Source organism: Ailuropoda melanoleuca, chromosome 15 (assembly GCF_002007445.2).
Source record: "Ailuropoda melanoleuca isolate Jingjing chromosome 15, ASM200744v2, whole genome shotgun sequence".
Classification (NCBI taxonomy): domain Eukaryota; kingdom Metazoa; phylum Chordata; class Mammalia; order Carnivora; family Ursidae; genus Ailuropoda; species Ailuropoda melanoleuca.
The window spans coordinates 79,019,126-79,039,155 of NC_048232.1; the positions used below are offsets into that span (position 1 = coordinate 79,019,126).

At 43.5% G+C, this 20,030-nt stretch overlaps 1 protein-coding gene across 6 annotated transcripts in view; it reads left to right on the top strand.

Moving 5' to 3' along the window:
- HMGXB4 (HMG-box containing 4) overlaps nucleotides 1-20,030 on the top strand; it is a 30,985-nt gene that overhangs the window by 295 nt on the left and 10,660 nt on the right. For 3 of the 6 annotated variants that reach the window (XR_004620691.1, XM_034643633.1, XM_034643634.1), the window contains exons 2-6: nucleotides 4,182-4,280; nucleotides 4,937-5,085; nucleotides 5,330-5,408; nucleotides 6,186-7,141; nucleotides 19,712-19,793. Coding sequence is in view for 5 of the 6 variants with exons in the window: in XM_034643633.1 (XP_034499524.1) it covers nucleotides 4,250-4,280; nucleotides 4,937-5,085; nucleotides 5,330-5,408; nucleotides 6,186-7,141; nucleotides 19,712-19,793 (1,297 nt within the window). In the remaining variant the exon portion in view is untranslated. Of the gene's footprint in view, nucleotides 1-4,181; nucleotides 4,281-4,632; nucleotides 4,738-4,936; nucleotides 5,086-5,329; nucleotides 5,409-5,515; nucleotides 5,631-6,185; nucleotides 7,142-19,711; nucleotides 19,794-20,030 lie in introns of all 6 variants that reach the window. The other 3 variants (XM_034643635.1, XM_011232769.3, XM_034643636.1) reach the window with 3 other exon arrangements.

Sequence of the window (20,030 nt, forward strand, 5' to 3'; positions counted from 1 at the left end):
GCGGGACCCGGGGTGCGGGGTCCCCGGGCTGTCAAGGCGAAAGGGCCCCGGAGCCGGGGCGGCGGGAGGGCAGGGCCCTCGGCTGGCAGGAGAGGATGCGAGGAGCTTTCTTTTCCTCTTCACAGAGCTTTGTTGAACTAGCTGTTGCTGCAAAACGGCCGGGAGAGTCCCATTGGTTTGCGTGGGGACCGCAAAAATGGTGGTCCTGGGGACTCTCTGTATAAATAACCCGGTGTTGTGTGTCCTTTTTGCGGGCGACCCAGTTGGAACGTGCCTTCGTAGTGCGATCTTCTCCGTACAGGCCCGTTTCCCCCCACAGCTATTACTTGTAGATTCACTTTATATCACGCATTAGAGGAGCATCATCTCCCCCTCTCTCTGCCGGTTAAGCAGGTGGCTGATTATATTCCCTTCTAGAAGAACAAATTAAAAAAAAAAAAAAACTCAAAGGAAAGCCTGTTGATTGGACAAAGCTTGTCAAAATTTGTGTTGGTGGTTTTTTGGAAATGTGTGTTGTCAGCCGATCTGTGCGGTGGTCGTGGTTCCGCTTAGCTGCCATGCGGTGATAGGATTCAATCCCCATCCCGGGCTGCCGGGATCTCTGCAGTTTCCAGAGCTGGCAGGGGCTGTGAGTGCTGCATAGGTAGGTTCCTGGAGAAGGGAGTGGCAGGAATTCGGAGTCGCTGTGTTCTGAGATTGGAGGAGATCTCTACAAAAACGACAAGAGGGCACCTGCGCTATCCCAGAAGTAAACAACAACAGCAACAATTCAGAAACTGTCAACAGCTGGATGTGCACCTTCCTTCCTTTTCCTGCGCGGACAGGCGGTTTGAGTTCGTGGAGGGAGTGGTGGAAGAGAACGCGGACTCTTAAACAAGGCTCTCATCCCGGACTAGACCCGGAGTTCAGGATTTTGCTTACTGCTCGGATCAGGGGACTTAATTTGTTCACTCTTTTTCAACACTCATTTACATTCTGGAATGAAGAAGCTTGTTAGCAACTGCTGGGGCTCAGATTACGTCAAACAAATCACCCTCTGAAACTTTTTTTCCCCCAATAATTATCATTTGGACCTGCAACAGAAGAAAGTACGATACCTGATGATTTTTGCTTTTTCATTCATCACTTTGGTAATCCCGAAAGCTATGCCTGAACAAAATGCGGACACTTCTCTACACGTGGAACGGCAGCTCTGCCTCGCCTTTTTCATATCTGGAAGAAGAGCCTCAGAAGAGCCATTTAACAATTTGCACATTGCATAAGTACACATTTTTTGTGATGGCATGTTTCTGGCCTCTGTAGGCAACATTAAATAATGAACTTTCACTTACGTTGTCATTTCTTAGCACACTGAGAGGAACATAATGGTAAAACTATCCCTGCCTCTTGAAGTTGACAACATTGAATTCTATAAACTCCAAAATGATGAAATTCAGGAGAATGTGTTTTAACACCTGTTTTACTTTTGCCAACATTTAATGTAATTACGACCTCTATTTTCTAATGTGAAAATCAAACCTAATATTTTTCACTTTCGTTAATCCCACAATCTGCTGCCTAACCCCGAACTCTGAATTTATCATGGATAATATTCAAGACCTGGAAGGAATATCAGGGGGTCATCTGATTCTATATAAATGTTGTCCTAACTCTGCCTTTCTTCCACACTATTGCTTGAGACTTCTTTATCTGGTTTCATCTTTCCTTTATGAGTTGGCAACCAAAAGTAACCCCTGAGCTGCAATAATATCTTGATTTAAAAGAACCTAAAAATTGAAGGTCCATCAGTCTGCCCAAGCTGTGAGCAGCATAGTCCATTGTGTTCAATTTTAAATTTTTAAACTCTTGACTGTTCCAGTTCTTTAGTGAATCAGACTTGCCTACAGGCCCCACTCATTTTTTTCTCTACAGGTTATTTAATCCTGTAATTTGTAAACCACTTTTCAGTGTTTTTATGAAAATGTAAACAGCAGCAGGCCTAATTCCAATACCTAGTGCTCACATCAGCACATGTTCTGTGTTGGCCTGTGCCTCTGAAGATCAACTCCTGATTTCCTGTTCCCTTTCACAACTTTTTAAATCCACTGGTAGTTTTTCAAAGCAGTCCGTTACAAGACCATGAACCTTTTTTTCGTAGATCAGAAGTCACATCATGGTTTTCTTTCTCATACTGTCTTCGGAGGTACTTATTCCCACTCTGTTAGATTGTTCAACTCTGTTTTATGTTAGTTTTGATGTTACTAAAAAGAAGGCTGGCCTGTAAGTCTCAGGGCCTGCCTTTGCTTTATTTAGAAGTGCATATTCTTGTTGACGACAGATTGATGGACATATTTATGACGTTGAATGTTTAAGATTATTTTCTTATCAAACATTCTTGGCCAAAATTCATTTGGCCTGAAAACATTTAACTTGAGGTCTCAAGTTGTCGTATTTCTTGGCATTACCAGCCTACGAAAACTCATGCGACCTATATATTTTTTCCTAAGAAAGTCAATATATTGTAGTGCCAGTGAGAGGGCATACGATTTTCAAGTGAATGGACCTGATTCCCTATGACATGCCCCCTTCCTTCACTTTTGGAGTAGTGCCACTTGTGTGGAAAGGGGAGGGCAGTAATTTCTATTTGAGAAAGTTGAGAATGCAGGAGCATGAAAAACTGGCTACATGATGTGCGTTGCCTTGTATTTCTACATGAGCTCTGATCTTACGTCCCCTTCATTTCCTATGAAAAACCCTCGGAGCAAACAGTTCTCTGGTTTATCACTAAAATGATTCAATCTGTTTGGTTTCTTTACTCTAGATCCTCTTAGCTTTGACCAAGTCCATTCTTCCTTCTCCTTCTCAGGGCAGTGGAGAAATGCTTTTTTATGTTACTTTTCTTAACATTCCTTGTAAATCATTCTTGGCAATGCTTTTTCTCTTTGTTTGTTCAACTTAGGCATGCCTGCGCATTGTATTTTATCTGACTTGTGCAATTAAGTCTTTTTTCCTTTCGTTTATTTTAAATGTAATTCTTAGGAGAGTTTCCCTTCTTAATCAAATTTTCTTTCACAAGACTTATGTACTTCAGTATTACCCATACCCTCCTGAAGGGACTGGCAATGTCTCACTGAAGAACCCTTCAGCATTTCTAAATCTGCATATAGTGATGAAGGTAAAATAAAATGTAAATAAATAACCAAACTGATCACCTTGTAAGCATTTCACTAACCAGTTGAGAACATTTTCAATATATTTAGAATGTTATTCTTAAATTTCCTGCAAAGACTTCCTGCAGGATTTGTGACATTGCCTGTCCTTAAAGTACCTGAAGAACTTTACCTTAGAGTACAGTCTGTGGCTTGTCATTGTCAAAGTCAAAGTAGACATATAAACTTGAATGTCCAAAACAAATGTTTTTAACAAATTCAAAATAATATTTAGAACATTTAAATTTCAAGAATTCAACAAAAATCTTAATAATCATAATCATCATAACTTCACCACCAATGGACAAATGATAATTCTTCCCCGTTTTCACCAAGCCTTTAAGAAAGGCCTGATAGCCTTGAAAGCTGTCATGTGACCAGCTAATAGAAGAAGTGTCCTTGCTTTTACGCTTCTACGGTTTTGAGCAAATTCACGTAGGCCAACAAAATCCATACCAAAAAATTACACTCTAAATGTCTTTACTATCCCTGTAATGTTATCATCATTTCTGTTTAAACTGCAATACAATATATTTTAGCCTGCCACCGATCCACATGGTAGGATTTTATGGTCTGGAATGTTTCCTGTAATCTGTCTTCCTCTGCATACTGCTTTATCTGTGCATTTTGTAACCATGATTGAACCTATCCCTCTGACTTCATGTCAGTATATACCATCTCAGTGTTTGTCCGTCCTGTTGGCATTTCAGAAATTCTCGTTAATTTTGAGATATTTTTTATTATATGGGAGGTATTTATATACTTCACCAAACCTCAACTCTAACTCATAAATCAAATCAAATTAAGCCCAGTACACTTCCTGCAGTTTCAACCCCAATATATTTACAAACAAAAAGAGGAGGTGACAAGACCCTCCTTTATTTCCTGCTGCCCTTCCAGTCTGCCCTTGGATCACTACGCATTTCCACCTGGAAGGTTGCTTCTCCACAGTGATTTCGCATTACAGGAGGGTTTTCCTTCTTTGTTTCTCAGACCTGGTCCTGTAGACGGGAAGGAGCCTGGACACAGTGACACATTCACAAAGGCCCTGCAGGACCACCATGGCTTATGATGACTCCATGAAGAAAGAAGGTATGACCCCTTAATGTGAGAAGCATTCCAAAGGGGGTTTCCTCTTCAATCCTTGCAGCCCATGGACATAGAGACCAGGACTGGCCATCACAGCCTGGACTCCCAAGTGATGGTCCAGAGCAGTATTATGACACTCATCCTCCACATCATCCCCAGACTGGGCCCATGGAAGCGAAAACCAGGACAGGGTTCCAACACGAGAGTCTAAAATATGAGTCTCTGTAGTCTATTGGGGCGATCCCCTGCAGCACTCATGGTCCTTGCCAGCTCCAGTGTGCAGGAGTCTGGGGATAGGAATCACATTTTGGACTCCCACAGAGCAGCACAGCACATGAATCCTTATTCTTTTCAGCCTTACCTCTGCAAGTCTGTGTCCAGCTGCCAAATCACAACTAAGAAACCATGTCTGAGGATGCACACGGGGCCTTTGCGTAGCGTGGAAGCATTGTTTCTGCAGGTTTGGTTCTTGTATTTGCAGCCAGGTCATCAAGAAATACTCTTGCCCCCTGGATCCTAGCCCTGTATTCCAGTGGACTTGTTGAGATATTATTTTAACTTGGAAATGGAGGGATTGTTGCATTACATATGTGGCGATTTCTTTGGTTGTCACTTACTTGCCTTTCTCCTTTCCTTTCCCAAATGAACCTGGCTTTCAGATTGCTTTGATGGTGATCACAGCTCTGAGGACACAGGACTAGCCGCTGGCCGAAGCCAACGAGAAAAGAAACGTTCTTACAAAGATTTTTTAAGGGAAGAGGAAGAAATCGCTGCTCAGGTCAGAAATTCTTCCAAGAAGAAGTTAAAGGTAAATTCTAAACATGTGAATCAGGAAAGTTTTTAACTATCTCACGTCCTGTTTCCTAGTATTTGAAGAAAGAAGCATATTTTTAAAACTTAAAAAAGATAAACACCATTCACTGTCTACTTTTAATATTTCCTGTGTTTTACTTTGTTTTCAAAGTCAGAAATTAAAGAACAAAATTGGTTCCAAACTGCTTTTGCCTCATCATCTTCTTCAGGGGTCAATTCTTCTTCCTCTTCAATTCCAGGATAGTGAGCTTTATTTCTTGGGGACGGACACGCACAAGAAGAAGAGGAAGCACTCCTCTGATGATTACTACTATGGAGGTAAGGAGGGGAAAGGGCAGCAGGTGGGATGAACACATCACTGGTTCTTGGAGTCGGGGTAGGGGAAAGGGATCCAGATGTTGCTGACTCAGTGGCCTATTTAACAGGACAGTGGTTCTTGTTCTGAGTGCCGATAAACCAGTGTGAAGGAGGAGAGAGGTGGAGGGCTGGTATTTTGGAGGATTCAGCATAGAAGAACAGTCTTCATTTGTGATACACCAGGTACCAGGTTCCTTCTCCCCCCAATCATCCACTTATCTTCTGCCCATTGTTACCCAGCATCCCTTTTGCCGTATGTAGTCCTGGGCCCTCTGGCCTGCACCTGTGGGTTACTTCTCAGTCCAGTGCATATCCACTCACAAGACCAGTTTTTCTTAGCTCTCTTATACGCATAGCTGATGAGACTAACCCTGTACTAGAATGGGCTTGTCCTGAACACAGAAGCAAATGACACTCTGTCTGCAGTGTAACCTAAATTGTAACTGCTCGTAATCCCACAGCTTAGTCCGTTCTTCTGGGTCCGCCCTCTCTGGTTGCCGTGAAGACTCAGTGAAGAGAAGCAACTTTAGTCGCAAGAACTGTGTCCAGGGTCCAGGGCCAGGCAGCATCTACCGAGCCAAGAAGCACACGGGCGTCATCAGGAATCAGTGGAAGGGCCTCCCCTCAAATCATTTCTCTTAGCCTCTTCCTCATGTTAGTTGAGTGTTTTTGCTGAGAGAGGAAACTTGTTGGAAGTTGGTTTATCGTGTGGACATTACTTCTCTTGATTATTTCCAGACCTTTCGTCTTTGGAATCGTCACAGAAGAAAAAGAAAAAGTCCAGCCCACAATCTGCCGATACAGCCATGGACCTATTGAAAGCCATCACTTCCCCGCTGGCAACAGGCTCCAAGCCCTCCAAAAAGACAGGGGACAAATCCTCTAGTTCTTCAAGTCATTCAGAGAGTAAAAAGGAACACCACAGGAAGAAAGTAAGTGGAAGCAGTGGGGAGCTGTCCCTGGAGGATGGTGGTTCCCACAAATCAAAAAAAATGAAACCACTCTACATGAACACAGAGACACTGACCCTTCGCGAGCCCGATGGCTTAAAGATGAAACTCATTCTCTCACCAAAGGAGAAGGGAAGCAGCTCGGTTGATGAGGAGCCTTTTCAGTACCCCTCTCAGCAAGCGACTGTGAAAAAATCCTCTAAGAAATCAGCTCGCGATGAGCAAGGTGCTTTACTCCTTGGACACGAGTTACAGAGCTTTCTGAAAACAGCCCGGAAGAAGCACAAGTCCTCCTCCGACCCACATTCCTCTCCCGGCCCCGAAGGCTGTGGGGCGGATGGCTCCCAGTTCCCAGAATCCCACAGTGCTAACCTTGATCTTTCGGGACTTGAACCTATCCTAGTAGAATCGGACTCGTCCTCTGGTGGGGAGCTAGAGGCTGGGGAGTTAGTCATCGACGACTCTTACCGGGAAATCAAGAAGAAAAAGAAGTCCAAGAAGAGCAAAAAGAAGAAGGACAAGGAGAAGCATAAAGAGAAGCGGCACTCCAAGTCCAAGAGAAGTTCAGGCCTTGCAGCTGCCACCGTGGCAGAGGTCACAGTGGCACCCGGCCCTCCTCCCAGCGTCCCCCACACTGGAGCCGCTGCCCCTCCCCAGCCACTGCCCAGCCTCCATGCAGATGGGCATAGTGAGAAAAAAAAGAAGAAAGAGGAGAAAGACAGAGAAAGAGACAGAGGAGAAAAGGTAAACCATTTTTTAAAGTGTGGTGGGTAAGAGATGATAGTAGTAAGCGGACTTGGAATTAGGCACCTGAGGTGAACAGTGGGGAACATGGCAAGGCCAATCTGATGGGATGACATGAGGTGTAAAATATTGCCAGTGGCCAAGTCTCTCTGGTGCAAGGATAGGAGCAGTCTTAATTTTTCCTGGGTTTTCTTAATAGAGTTGTTCTCCCATAAGGCCAAGCGTAGGTTTAGGGATACCGTTGAACTTGGAATTCACAGAAGGAGCCAAACCCCGTTTCTTTCACTGAGCAGCACTGTCTGCCTAGGGCAATTGAGAGAGACATTCTCTGAGTTCATTCTGAGAAACAGATCTTCAAAATTAGGAAAATAATGACCAAGCTCCCGAATTAAGCTAATGCCTTTCCACTAGCTGGCATGGGCCACTTTCTGGTATTCTTTTTAGTGTCAAATGTGTGTTCTTTCACCATGTGAGTGCTTACTGTTTGCTGGGCCCAGTGCTCCAGTGGGTGGAGAGAGGTGCAGAGCTGAGCAGGACAGAGCTCCTGGCCTTAGGGAGCACACTGATTGCTGAGGAGATAGGAAGGAGAAATCAACCGCCTTGGTTTAACTTCTTTCCTGCAACTCGAGAAATCTTCTAGCGGTTGTACTTTCGGGGCTAACGACTATGTCATCAAAGGTTTTCTGTAAAAAAAATAAGTCTTTTTTCCCCATTATCAAAGTAATATATTAATTTTATAGAAATTAAAAAATTCAGAGTCGTGGAAAGAAAACAGTCAAAAAGGTTAGTTTCACCTAAGGACGACCATTTTCTTCCCTTGTTTAGAGTTCTACAAAATGAAATGTCAGCTAAAGTCTGAAAGAGGAGCTACTAAGAAGGAGAAAGTCAAGTGTATTAAGAATTTGGGAGTAGCAGTTACACCTCAGTCTGTGATTGAGGTGCAAGTTATGTTTCCCACTGCAAAGAGTACCTTTTTTTTTTTTTTTAAAGATTTATTTATGAGAGAGAAAGACAGTGCATGCACGCGTGTGCACTTGCACACTCGGGGGTGGGGGGTAGAGGGAGGAGGGGAGAGAAACTCTAAACAGGCTCTGTGCTCAGTCTGACTGACAAGGGGCTTGGTCTCAACGACCCTGAGACCATGACCTGAGCCAAAACCAAGAGACGGACACTTAACTGACTGAGCCCCCCGGGAACCCCAAAGAGTGCCTTTTAAGTATGTATATCACAGAAACTAAAAACAAAACTATACCTTCTGAGCCAAGAATGAGTGTGAGCATAAAGAACTGGATAGTCAAATACCAGGTCAGGTTTTATTCGTTTATTTGAAAATTGCTTCATGAAATCATATATGTTCCATGTAAGATTCTGCTTAGCCTGAGAACTTCCGTTCTAGTAATATATGATCATGCCATAATCTTACAGTGCTGAAAGCAGGAGGGCAGGGTGGTCAGAGAAAGCTTACAGAAGAAAAAGGATGTCGGTGGCAGGGAATACAAGAAGGCAAAAGATGTTTAGGGAGTAGCAGAGTAGAACACGTGAACTGTAGTCCTGCGTTTCTGTCTAACAGATATTTCTACCTGGAAGCCTTGGGTCCTCAGACCCATGTGTCACTGATTAATAAGCTCGTCATCCAGCCCCCCAAACCTGCATCTCCTCCTCCACCTGCTTCTGTGTCCCGCGTGTCCTTCCAGTCAATCCAAACTCAAAACTCCATGCTTAAAATCATTTTTCTCAACACTTCATTATGAAATTTTTCAAATAAAGAGCTCTGAAATTGTTAAGTAAATGCCATATGCCGCCCAATGAGATTCTGTAGTGACTGTTTTGCTCTTTGCTTTATCACACCTCTGTCCATCAGTCCATCTTTTATAATGTATTTTAAAGTAGATATAGATATTATACACTTCACCCCTAAACACTTTAGCTTATATATCATTAACTTAAGTTCAATATTTGTTTTCAGGGCTTTTTTTTTTTTTTTTTGGTATAATTTACTGAGGCACAAATGTACACATGTTTAGTATACCTTTTGGCGAGTTTTGACAGTTGCACATACCTGGGTGACCAAACCTCTGTCAGGATATAGAAATAGCATTATAAAATAATCATCATCCGAAATAGCATTCTCATACTCCTTCCCAGTCTGTCCTCACTGTTCCGATTTTTTTCCCAGTCTTACCAGTTCATTTTTACATCTCCCTCTTCCCTGCTTTCCCTCTCCTCTGTGTCCACGCAGGTGTTGAGCCTGATATGCTTCCTCCTTCATAACTTCCATGCCTTTATGTCCTGCATTACCACTGCCCCATCTTGGGCCTCATCCCTCCCTGTACTTAATGTAATAAATGGCCTCCTTTCTGTTTCTTCCCAAATGTAATTTGTACACACCGATGCCAGAATGTTCTTAAGTACGACTTTGATGTGGACAGTCCTCTGGTTCAGCATCTTCAGGTGGACCCTTAACCTCCTTCACGTTAGAGCATAAGCTCCGAGAGAACGAGGATTCTGTTTCTTCCCAAATGTAATTTGTACACACCGATGCCAGAATGTTCTTAAGTACGACTTTGATGTGGACAGTCCTCTGGTTCAGCATCTTCAGTGGACCCTTAACCTCCTTCACGTTAGAGCATAAGCTCCGAGAGAACGAGGATTCTGTTTCTTCCCAAATGTAATTTGTACACACCGATGCCAGAATGTTCTTAAGTACGACTTTGATGTGGACAGTCCTCTGGTTCAGCATCTTCAGTGGACCCTTAACCTCCTTCACGTTAGAGCATAAGCTCCGAGAGAACGAGGATTCTGTTTCTTCCCAAATGTAATTTGTACACACCGATGCCAGAATGTTCTTAAGTACGACTTTGATGTGGACAGTCCTCTGGTTCAGCATCTTCAGTGGACCCTTAACCTCCTTCACGTTAGAGCATAAGCTCCGAGAGAACGAGGATTCTGTTTCTTCCCAAATGTAATTTGTACACACCGATGCCAGAATGTTCTAGTACGACTTTGATGTGGACAGTCCTCTGGTTCAGCATCTTCAGTGGACCCTTAACCTCCTTCACGTTAGAGCATAAGCTCCGAGAGAACGAGGATCATGTCTGTCATGCTCTCTCCACTTCATCCCCAGCACTGAACCTGCAGTCTGGCCTGTTGTAGTTAGTCCAGAAATACTTGTTGAATGAATAAATATCAAAGTCCAAACCCTTGGTCAAGCATTCATAATTGTCTGGGATTGAGCCCTAAACCTCCCTTCTCAGCTCTACCTCTTAGTCTGCGTTACACGCACTGTGTGGAAACCAAACTTCGCCCTTCCATTCTTACTTCTTCCATCGCTTGTTTTTTATAGTGATCTTCTTTGTTCTCCATCTACTGAAGCTTGGCCTTCCCTTCAAGACCTAATCAAATGCCACCTCTTCCAAGACATCCTGACCCTCCAGTCAGAATTAACTTCTGACTTCCCATAACACCTTGCTATGGGAAGTCACTGCACTTACTGTCCTTTATGTTGGAGTTTTCTTTGTGCATATTCCATTTCCCCTGTTAAAGACTATAAGCTCCTTAGGGACTGTTTAGTTACCTTACTGTTACCTTCAACTCCTCAGTGTCCTTGGTAGGCATTTTGTGATAGATGTCGAATGAATATGTGGATGCAAACATAAGTATTGAAAAGGTAAGTCAGGTGCAAATTGTAAAGAATCTTGAATTAAGGATTTGGCAGCAGGCACTCTGGGCTTACGAGCAGGACTTAGATATGCTCTCAGTGATCATTTAAGAATAAAATAACACTTCAGCGGATGGATGAGACTGAAGAGAGATTGTAACAGACCACCCTGAGGTTTGCAGTCTGAGGTTTCAAGTACTATAACATTATAAAAGCCTGATAGAAACAGCAGAAGAGACAGATTCAGGAGAGGCCCTGAAGGAAAAACTGACAACGATGTGGCAATAGGGCTTAGGTCTGGGAAAGCAGAAGCATAAATTGAGTATAAAAATGGACCTTAAAGGGGTGCCTGGGTAGCTCAGTCGGTTGAACATCTGCCTTCAGCTCAGGTTGTGATTCCAGGATGGGATCAAGACCCGCATCAGGCTCCCTGCTCAACGAGGAGTCTGCTTCTCCCTCTTCCTCTGACCCTCCTCCCCGCTTGTGCTCTCTCTCTCTGTCTCAAATAAATAAATAAAATCTTAAAAAAAAAAAAAATGGCCCTTAAGGTTTTGAACTTGAGCGCCTTGGAAAATAAAATTATAATCTCCAGTGTAGGACTTATTTAATAATTCCCCCATGTAGCTAGCAATTGCTAGTAAAAAAAGGTACTTTCATTTATAGCAAAAATTTTACTAGGAATCAGTATTTGATCATGACTGTCCAAACCTGAGGTAGTCATACTCAGAATGTAATCATTTATTTATCCAACAAGTATCTATGGAACATATACCATGTTTTTTAAAACCTGACCTATGCATAAAAATTTCCTGTGGAGTTTGTTTTTTGTTTTTGGGGGTCTTTTTTAAGAGAGCGCACACGTGTATGCGTAAGCCGGGGCTGGGGGGTAGTGCAGAGCAAGAGAGAAAGAATCTCAAGCAGCCTCCATGGCCAGCGCAGAGCCCAACGTGGGGCTCAGTCTCGTGACCCCAAGATCATGACCTGAGCCAAAATCAAGAGTCAGATGCTTAACCAGCTGAGCCACCTGGGTGCCACATCCTGTGGAGTTAAAAAAAAAATCCTTCCCTTGGTTTTGTTTCAGTAAAAAAGAACTATCTAAAAGTCCACCAAGAGATAGACAGGAAGGCTTCAGGAATAGCATTCTCCCAACTACAGCGAGCAGAGATGGGAAAGCCAACTGGTAGGAACGCTGAAAGCTTCTGTGTGCCCTTTCTAGTTTAGGTCCTATGACAGGACTGAACAATAAATAGACAAGCAAGGAGGATGTCTGGTTTGGGAGAATAAGAAAAGTCAGGTTAGATTTTAGGATGTAAGTATCAGGAGATTCAGCATATCTGAGGTTAAGAGTGTGGGCTGTGGAGCCAAACCACTTGAGTCCACATCCTGGCTATGCCACTTACAAGCTATGCACTGTTGGGCAAGTTGCCTAATTTCTCCATCCAGAAGGTGTGGATGACGACAGACATACCTGATAGGGTTGTTAAGGGTTAAATGAGGTGGTCATAGATGTAAAAGGGTTTATTTAGGGCCACAGTGTGCCAAGGCCCTCTGCGGCCACAGCCAACTCACAGGGGCACCACTGGATATTTTAAATACATTAAATTTTCAAGAGAAACAGCAGTATGTGGCATCGGTCAGATACCTTGGGAACTACTAGCTCAAGGTAATTCATGGTTGCAACCTCTTATCATGTTCCGTTCCTTTCAGTATTGCCACCTCTTTTCAAAGCTGGTCTTCCGTGATGGCTTTGGTAAAAAGCAAGTACCACATGAAAACCCACATGGGCTCCCAACTGAGTTCAGGAGCTCTAGCTTTGCACATTCATGAGCATTCAGTAAAAGTTAGTTGTTACAGTCATCATCGCAGGAGAAGTTCTAGAGAGCAATGGAAATGCGAGACCTGGAACTCAGTAGAGCAGTTGAAACTGGGTGAGAGCTGGAGTGTTCCTGTGCACTAAATGAAATCCAGGAGCAGGGAAGAGGGAGGAGAGCCCAGAGCAGAATCCTGTAGAGCATGTAGCTCAGGGCACCGGAGAAGGAAGGGGGAGCAGTGGTGTCGGAGGAGAAACCAGAGAGGGGCCAGTGTCATAGAAGTGAGGGAGCAGACCGTTTGAGAATAGACTGGACTCCAGTAGAAAGGATGAGGATGCCAGTGCAGCAGGGAGAAGGGGAGCCAGCCTGACCGAGTCCACGCAGGAGTGAGAAGCGAAGGCAGCGGGGGCAGAAGTCTTGATACAGAATCTTGTTAGAGATTAGGGGATTGGGCTCAGTCCGGGGAAAGGTAACGCTCTCAGTGCTGAGTTTTGCTTGGGGAGAGGCTTCTTGTGGTTTTATTTGTTTGCTTGTCTGTCGGTTCATTGTTGAATCCTGCTTTCTGAGGATTAGAGCAATCATCTGGTCATACCTTAATGATGTCCCCTTTAAGATCATCCCAGTGGAGTGGAAGTCTTTGTATTGGAGGAACAGGATCCAGTAACATCGCAAAGATACCTTACTTTGGGTTTCACTGAATCAATAAAAGCCCATTCACTCACTACCACTCAAAATAATACCTGTGACGTTGCCGCTTCAGGGGCATGCCTTCAGTTATCTGTATGTTTCCAGAATGTTTCTGTTTCCTCTAAGCAAGCTGAGGCCAGCCAGGTGGCTTAGTATCTGGCACACTCAGACGTTGTTGATCAAGCGATACACTGAAGTCTCAGCTATAGCTAGACTTGTGATGGTATTACACACATTCTCCCTCTGGTAAAACTTGACTTCAGAGTGACAACAGCGATAAATGGTAAAAGTCAGTAGCTCCCATCTTGTGCGTCCCTGCCATGTGTCTAGGCATATGACATCCTAGGCATTTGGCATCGCTAACGGTCTTCACTGACAGGTATCAGTAGCCCCATTTGACAGAGGAAGAACCTGAGAAGAAAAGACACAGAGCTGGAATTTTAATAGAGGTTTCTTTAACCCCATGCCCGTAGTCTTTCAACTATTACACATGGCCTTCTAAAACTTCTAGAGATGGTCATCCAGCACCGTGTGTCTTCGTCGAAGCTAAAAGTAGGTTCTAGGTCAAAGGAAACCGACGCCATGTGCTAGTGTCTGGGATCCTTCCCACTGAGACATACAGCCATTGTGCCTTAGTCGAAGAGGCAGAGTATAAGGAAGTGCAGACAGCTTGGGCTCAAGCACGGCGACTCGGGTCCTTGTCAAGTCTGCTGCTTACCTGCTTTGTTCTTCGGTGATGCTTCCTCGTGGCTCACTTGTGAAGCGCAGTTGTTCAGATTAATAGCAGATACAAGGAACACGCGCCACACAGGGCCCGGCCCTGTAAATAGCTGTGGTTACAATTACTGTTTTTTTATCCCAGGTTCTTCCAAAGCGTAAAGTATGCTTGAAAACATCTTTTTAAAGCTTTTTTTCTCATCTGGTCATTTTGCATATTAGACCAAGCAAGGAGCCTATGTTTTTATGGTTTTGTTTTTGTTTTGCTTTGTTTTATAATATAACACCCACCTTGTAGGAAGCCGACTCAGTACTTATCTCACCTATTTGGACAACCATGAAGATCTAGAAAGAAAACAGGGTCTGCAAGGAGCAAAAGCAAGTTTCCTGCAGCTCGTTGGAACGCTTCCTGAGCACTGGGGAAAGGAACGCTGGCCAGGGATGAGTCTCGTGACCTCCCTGCTCCTGTTCTGTGCTTTGTAGAAGAGCAAACTAGCACCCACCCTGTGGATTCGCACTCTGCCCTTCTCACACTCAGTGCTGAGACTTTGTTATCCGTCTAGTGCAGATTTCTTCTGCAGTTGAGTTGTGCCGGGCACTGGCCAGGTGCTGTGGATTAAAGATGAATAAGACGCCGTGCCAGCCAGCATCCTGTCAACTCGAAGGCTCTGGGTGTAGGAAGTGAGGCCAGAAAGCATTTCAGTGAGCCGAGCCTCAGCGCAGGCCTGTGCAGAGTGCCCAGGGAGTATGAGGGAGGCCTGGGTGTCGGAGAAGGTTTCCTCAGGCGAGCTGTATCATCTGAACCGAATCTTAGGGCCAAATAGGAACTATCCGGTAGAAATGAGGAGTAGGTGTTTCATTTGAGGAGTGAAAGGTGTGTGTGAAGGTATTGAGATACCAGAAGGCAAAGGATGTTCAGAGAACCACAGGAAGTCCGGGTGACTGAAGTAGGGCTGGCAGAAAGTTAGAGTGAGCAGATAAAGGCCGGAAGAATCGCTGCGGGCCTGCCTTCTAGGAAAGGGTAGTGGAGCTGAGTCATAATTAGTACAACAAGAACAGCTATATCTGTGGTTTGTAATACGGCCTGAGCGCTGCACTAAGTGTTTTATCTGTGGCGTATCAGTGAATTTTCACAGGAACCCAGTGAGGCGAAGACGGTATCATCTCCCTGTCACAGAACTAAGCTCAGAGAAGTGAAATAACCTGCCCAGGGCCCCCTCCTGTTTCAGGCGCAGAGCAGGAATCTGAACCCAGGTCTTCGTGATTGAGTGATCCATGCTCTTTCCCCGATACAGAAAGGTTGTTCAAATTATATTCAGTGGTGTATTGTGAGAGATAGCACAAGTATAGAGTATGTTTTTGAAAGATTTCCATTCAGAATGGTTCAAATAAAAGCTTTGGTGTGAAAACCTGACTTCTCTGGCACCCTTGTCTTTAGCCAGATCAGATTTAGGGATCGCAGCCAAGTTAGTTCAGAAGAACATCAGATGGTATCGTGGTTTCCGGTGCGGGCTCTGAAGCCAGACTGCCTGCGTTCAGATGCTAGCCCTGCCACTGCTACATGTATGACTCTGGAGCTTGGTTTCCTCGTCTCTGAAATGGCAGTAATGGGGCGCCTGATTGGCTCAGTCAGTAAGTAGAGCATACAGCTCTTTGATCTCGGGGTTATGAGTTTGAGCCCCATGTTGGGCAGAAAGAGTACTTTAAAAAATTTAAAAATTTAAAAAATAAAATGGCAGTACTAATGGAATTTACCTCATAGGGCTGTTGTAAGGTTTAAATGGATTTCTGCAGGTAATGCGTTTATACAGCATCTCCCATAGTATTAATATCAATGAGGAAATTGGGTTCTTGTCATCAGCAGAAGAAAGCCAATTTTTTAGTGGGGTTTTTTGGTTTTGTTTTTGTTTTATTGGGGGGGGGGCGGCGTTGGCCAGAGAGAGAGGAAGAGAGAATCTTAAGCAGGCTCCACGCCCAGTGTGGAGCCAGCCCTGTGCATGGCTAGTCTTATGACCCTGAAATCATGACCTGAGCCAAAATCAAGAGTTGGATGCTTAACCAACTGAGCCACCCAGGAACCCCTTGTTTTTGTTTTTGTTTTAAGGTTTTATTTATGTATTTATTTATTTTGGAGCAAGAGACAGCTCTTGGGCATGGGCATGAGGTAGGGGAAGGACAGAGGGGGAGGGAGAGAGAATCTTGAGCACACTCTGCACTGAGCATGGAGCCCGACACAGGGCTCAATATCATGACCCTGAGATCATAACCTGAGCTGAAACCAAGAGTCTTAACCAACTGAGGCAGCCACCCAGGTGCCCCCAGCCAAGTTTTATTTTTAAGATTTACAAGTTATGTTTTGCCTTAGGCCCCAGATGTTTTACCCTTTAAAAAATATGTTCTTAGACTAGAGTTTTGGGTGGGGTTGAAGAGGGATTTTCATCAGATTGTCAAAGAGTTCTTTCCCAAGACTTAAACATGACTGCTTTATAAAGAGCATTATTAAGAAGTTACTCTGTGGAAGGTCTTGATATTGTGGTATATGTTATCAAACACTTAAAAGGAGCTTCTGGCTGCATGATTACAACATTGTGAGTCACACTTAGTAAGAGGATTTGTTGGCAGTCGTTTGCTACTAATAATAAAGTATCCAACTTTTTGAAATATTACCATTGTATTAAGGAGAGTCCTGTTATACCACATGTAACCACTGTGATTCACTTGCAGTACTGTGTGTTTTCTAAACGCATTACAAAATCTAGAGTGGAATTACTGGCCTTGTCTTTGGAATCATGTAGAAATGTTTTGTTTGCATAGAGGTCATCTGTTATTTGTATATTTCTAACTACTAAAGTACATTTAGAAAAATTTCTGTGCCCTGGAGAGGGTTGAACGCTTCAGTGTCAATTCCAAACTTTCGGTCCACAGAGGGGAGTTGCATTTTGCACAGTGGTTAGGTTCTAAGGTCAGCACATAAGGTGAGAATTTTAAGTAGTCCAAGTTTCCCTGAAAATCCCTTAAGAAGGCCGGCTTCAAGGGGCACCTGGGTGGCGCAGTCATTAAGCGTCTGCCTTCGGCTCAGGGCGTGATCCCAGCGTTCTGGGATCAAGCCCCACGTCAGGCTCCTCTGCTGGGAGCCTGCTTCTTCCTCTCCCGCTCCCCCTGCTTGTGTTCCCTCTCTCTCGCTGGCTGTCTCTGTCAGATAAATAAATAAAATCTTAAAAAAAAAAAAAAAAAAGGCCGGCTTCACAACAAAGGCTGACAGACTCTGAGTCCAACAGAGTATCAGCCCGGCACAGCTGGTTTCTTCTCAGCACCAGGTAAAGTCATTGGCATAGGTTCAGGAGCCATAAATAACTATTTTTTAAATTACGTTTGCTACAAATATCAGAATCACATTTGAGTAGTGAGTTGCACAAACTAAGAGAGACCTGTAGGAACTATCTAGGGAAAGCAGAATCACCCAGACTAATCAGTCCATCTCTCTCTCTCTCTCGCAAATGGCCAAATATAGAACTTAGATGAACTCCCCTCTGTGTAGTGCCACTCCATTGTACCTGGGGCCCAATAAAGAGGGATTTGAAAGAATCGGAACTTAGTTAGAACCCTTAGAACATTTGTGGCTATGCAGCTGCTCCTAAATTAATAACAAAGACGCAGCGCCCAGAACTCGCTTCCATAGCATCTCAGAACAAGACTGGCTTCACCAGAACACAAAAAATAGGACCTTCCCTATTTAGATGAAATAGTTAAAGTAAAGACCTTGTTGCTGTTTTCTTTATCTGGTTGAGGTCAAATGATTTTGCCCTATTATCCTTCACCAACATTCCTTATTTAAATTTAAAAAAAAAAAAGTTGTATTGGCTTTTTGGTTGCTATAGCTTCTATTTTGAAAAATACAGAGGGAATAGAAAAGAACTCATAGTAGTTTTCCATTGTAGCCTAACAAATTACCACAAATTTGGCAATTCAAAACAACATCCACTATTATCTCACAGCTCTATAGATCAGAAGTCCAGACAGGGCTCGACTGGGTCCTCTGCTCGGTCTCTCACAAGACTGAATGGCCAGAGCAGGGTTCTCTTCTGAGGTGAGACGTCCTCTTCAGGCTGTCGGCAACATCCAGTTCCTCGCAGTTTTAGAATTCATGGCAACCGTTTTCCTCAAGTTCAAGGCCAGCAAGAGGGTGTCTGCTGTTGTGTCTCATGTCTTTCTAGGGCTCATCTGACTTACTGGGATAAGTCAGGCTTACTCAGGATACTCTCCCTTTTGACTGACTCACATTCAACTCACTAGGGACGTGGGGTGCCAGGGTGTCTCAGTTGGTGAAGTATCCAGTTCTTGATTTTAGAAGGTCATGATTGCAGGATTGTGAGATCGAGCCCCACATCAGGCTCTGCACTCAGTCTGCTCTCTCCCCCTCTCCCTTCCCCCGCCCACCCACATGCATGGGTGCTCTCTTGCTCTCTCTCAAATAAACAAATAAATAAATAAATCTTTTTTTTTTTTTAAAGGTCAACTCACTAGGCACCTTAACTACGTCCGTGAAGTCCCTTTTGCCGTATAACAACAATCACAGGAGTGATATCTCACCATATTCACCAGTCCTGCCCACACTCACCAAGAGGGCATTACACCCTCTTGATAAAAGCTTTTAGATTTTTAGCAAGTTTCAAGAGCACAGAACCAAAGAATTTCCCTCGAGCGGCCCAGAAGCAGGGCTGTGTACACCAGGGGGTAGAAACCTTGGGAGCCATCTTGGAATTCTGCTTATCAGAGAAGTGATACTGTAATAATGTTACCAAGTACCTACTGAAGTGCCAGATATTGTTTGAGTAATTCCCACCTCTGAGTTAAATGGTATTATCCACGTTTCACTTACAGGGAAACTAAAGCTCAGGGAAATGAAGCAGTTTGTGTTGCTCATAAGTAGTATGGTCAGGATTCTAACCTAGATCTGGTGGTATCCAAAGCCCAGGCTCTTTCCGTTTTGCTACATTACCTTGCTAAATCCTGTCATTCTTCCCTCCCTGCTTGTGGAGGTGTCATAATACAGTGAAGAATAAACATGCTTCAGGTAGCACAAAGCAGTTTGTTGAAGTGAGAAAGGTTCATCTTACACTGACTACCAAGGAATTGTCTTCAGTTATTTATTTACTTCTCACACTGGACCACAAGAATGTGAGTAATAAAATAATGATAAGCTACAAGTAACAGGAAAAGCAAGATCAGGAAACTTAGAAGACTAGAAATCAAAACCAGAGGAACAAAACAAATATAGATTTGGCTCTTGGCTTTCTGATCCCAAAGTAAAGGGAAATTATATGGTTCTTCTTTTCAAAGGCAAGAAAAATAGCCCAGGAGAAGTAAAGGTTTTCTCAGCATGTAGTTCTCAAAGAAACATGTAACATGGGATTTATGTAGGAAGAATGAATGGCTTTATAAGTAGTTATCAAGTAGCTGCAACAACCTGAAAAGTCTAAAAATAATTTAGCATGTGATTTTATTAAATAAGTATTAAATATAATTACAAATGAGTTATAATTAAAAATTATCCTGTTTTAGAAGCTGGTTGGGGGTTTAGAACTCTTCCCTTGATGAAAAAGTATAGGTCTCTTTTCTGTTTTGTAACCATGGATTCAGGGTAACTCGACTTGTGTTCTAATGAAGTCTTACCCTGTTCTATTTTTGTGACACTAGCCAAAAAAGAAGAACATGTCAGCCTACCAGGTGTTCTGTAAAGAGTATCGCGTAACCATCGTGGCCGACCATCCAGGTATAGGTAAGAACATTTCCGATCTTCAGTTTTGTTACTTTCCGTTTGTATCTCTGAAGCAGGGCAATTAATTCAGCCAGTCAGCAGGCAACTTCTTCCTATCGTATTAAAATAATACAAGTCTCATTTTTCCCCTCCATTCTGAAGTCACTTTAGATTTTGTCTTAGTCCACCCCATCCATAAATGAGATAAGCTTTCTGTTTATAGCTCTTAAACTGATAAAATGGGAAACTGAGTAAAAT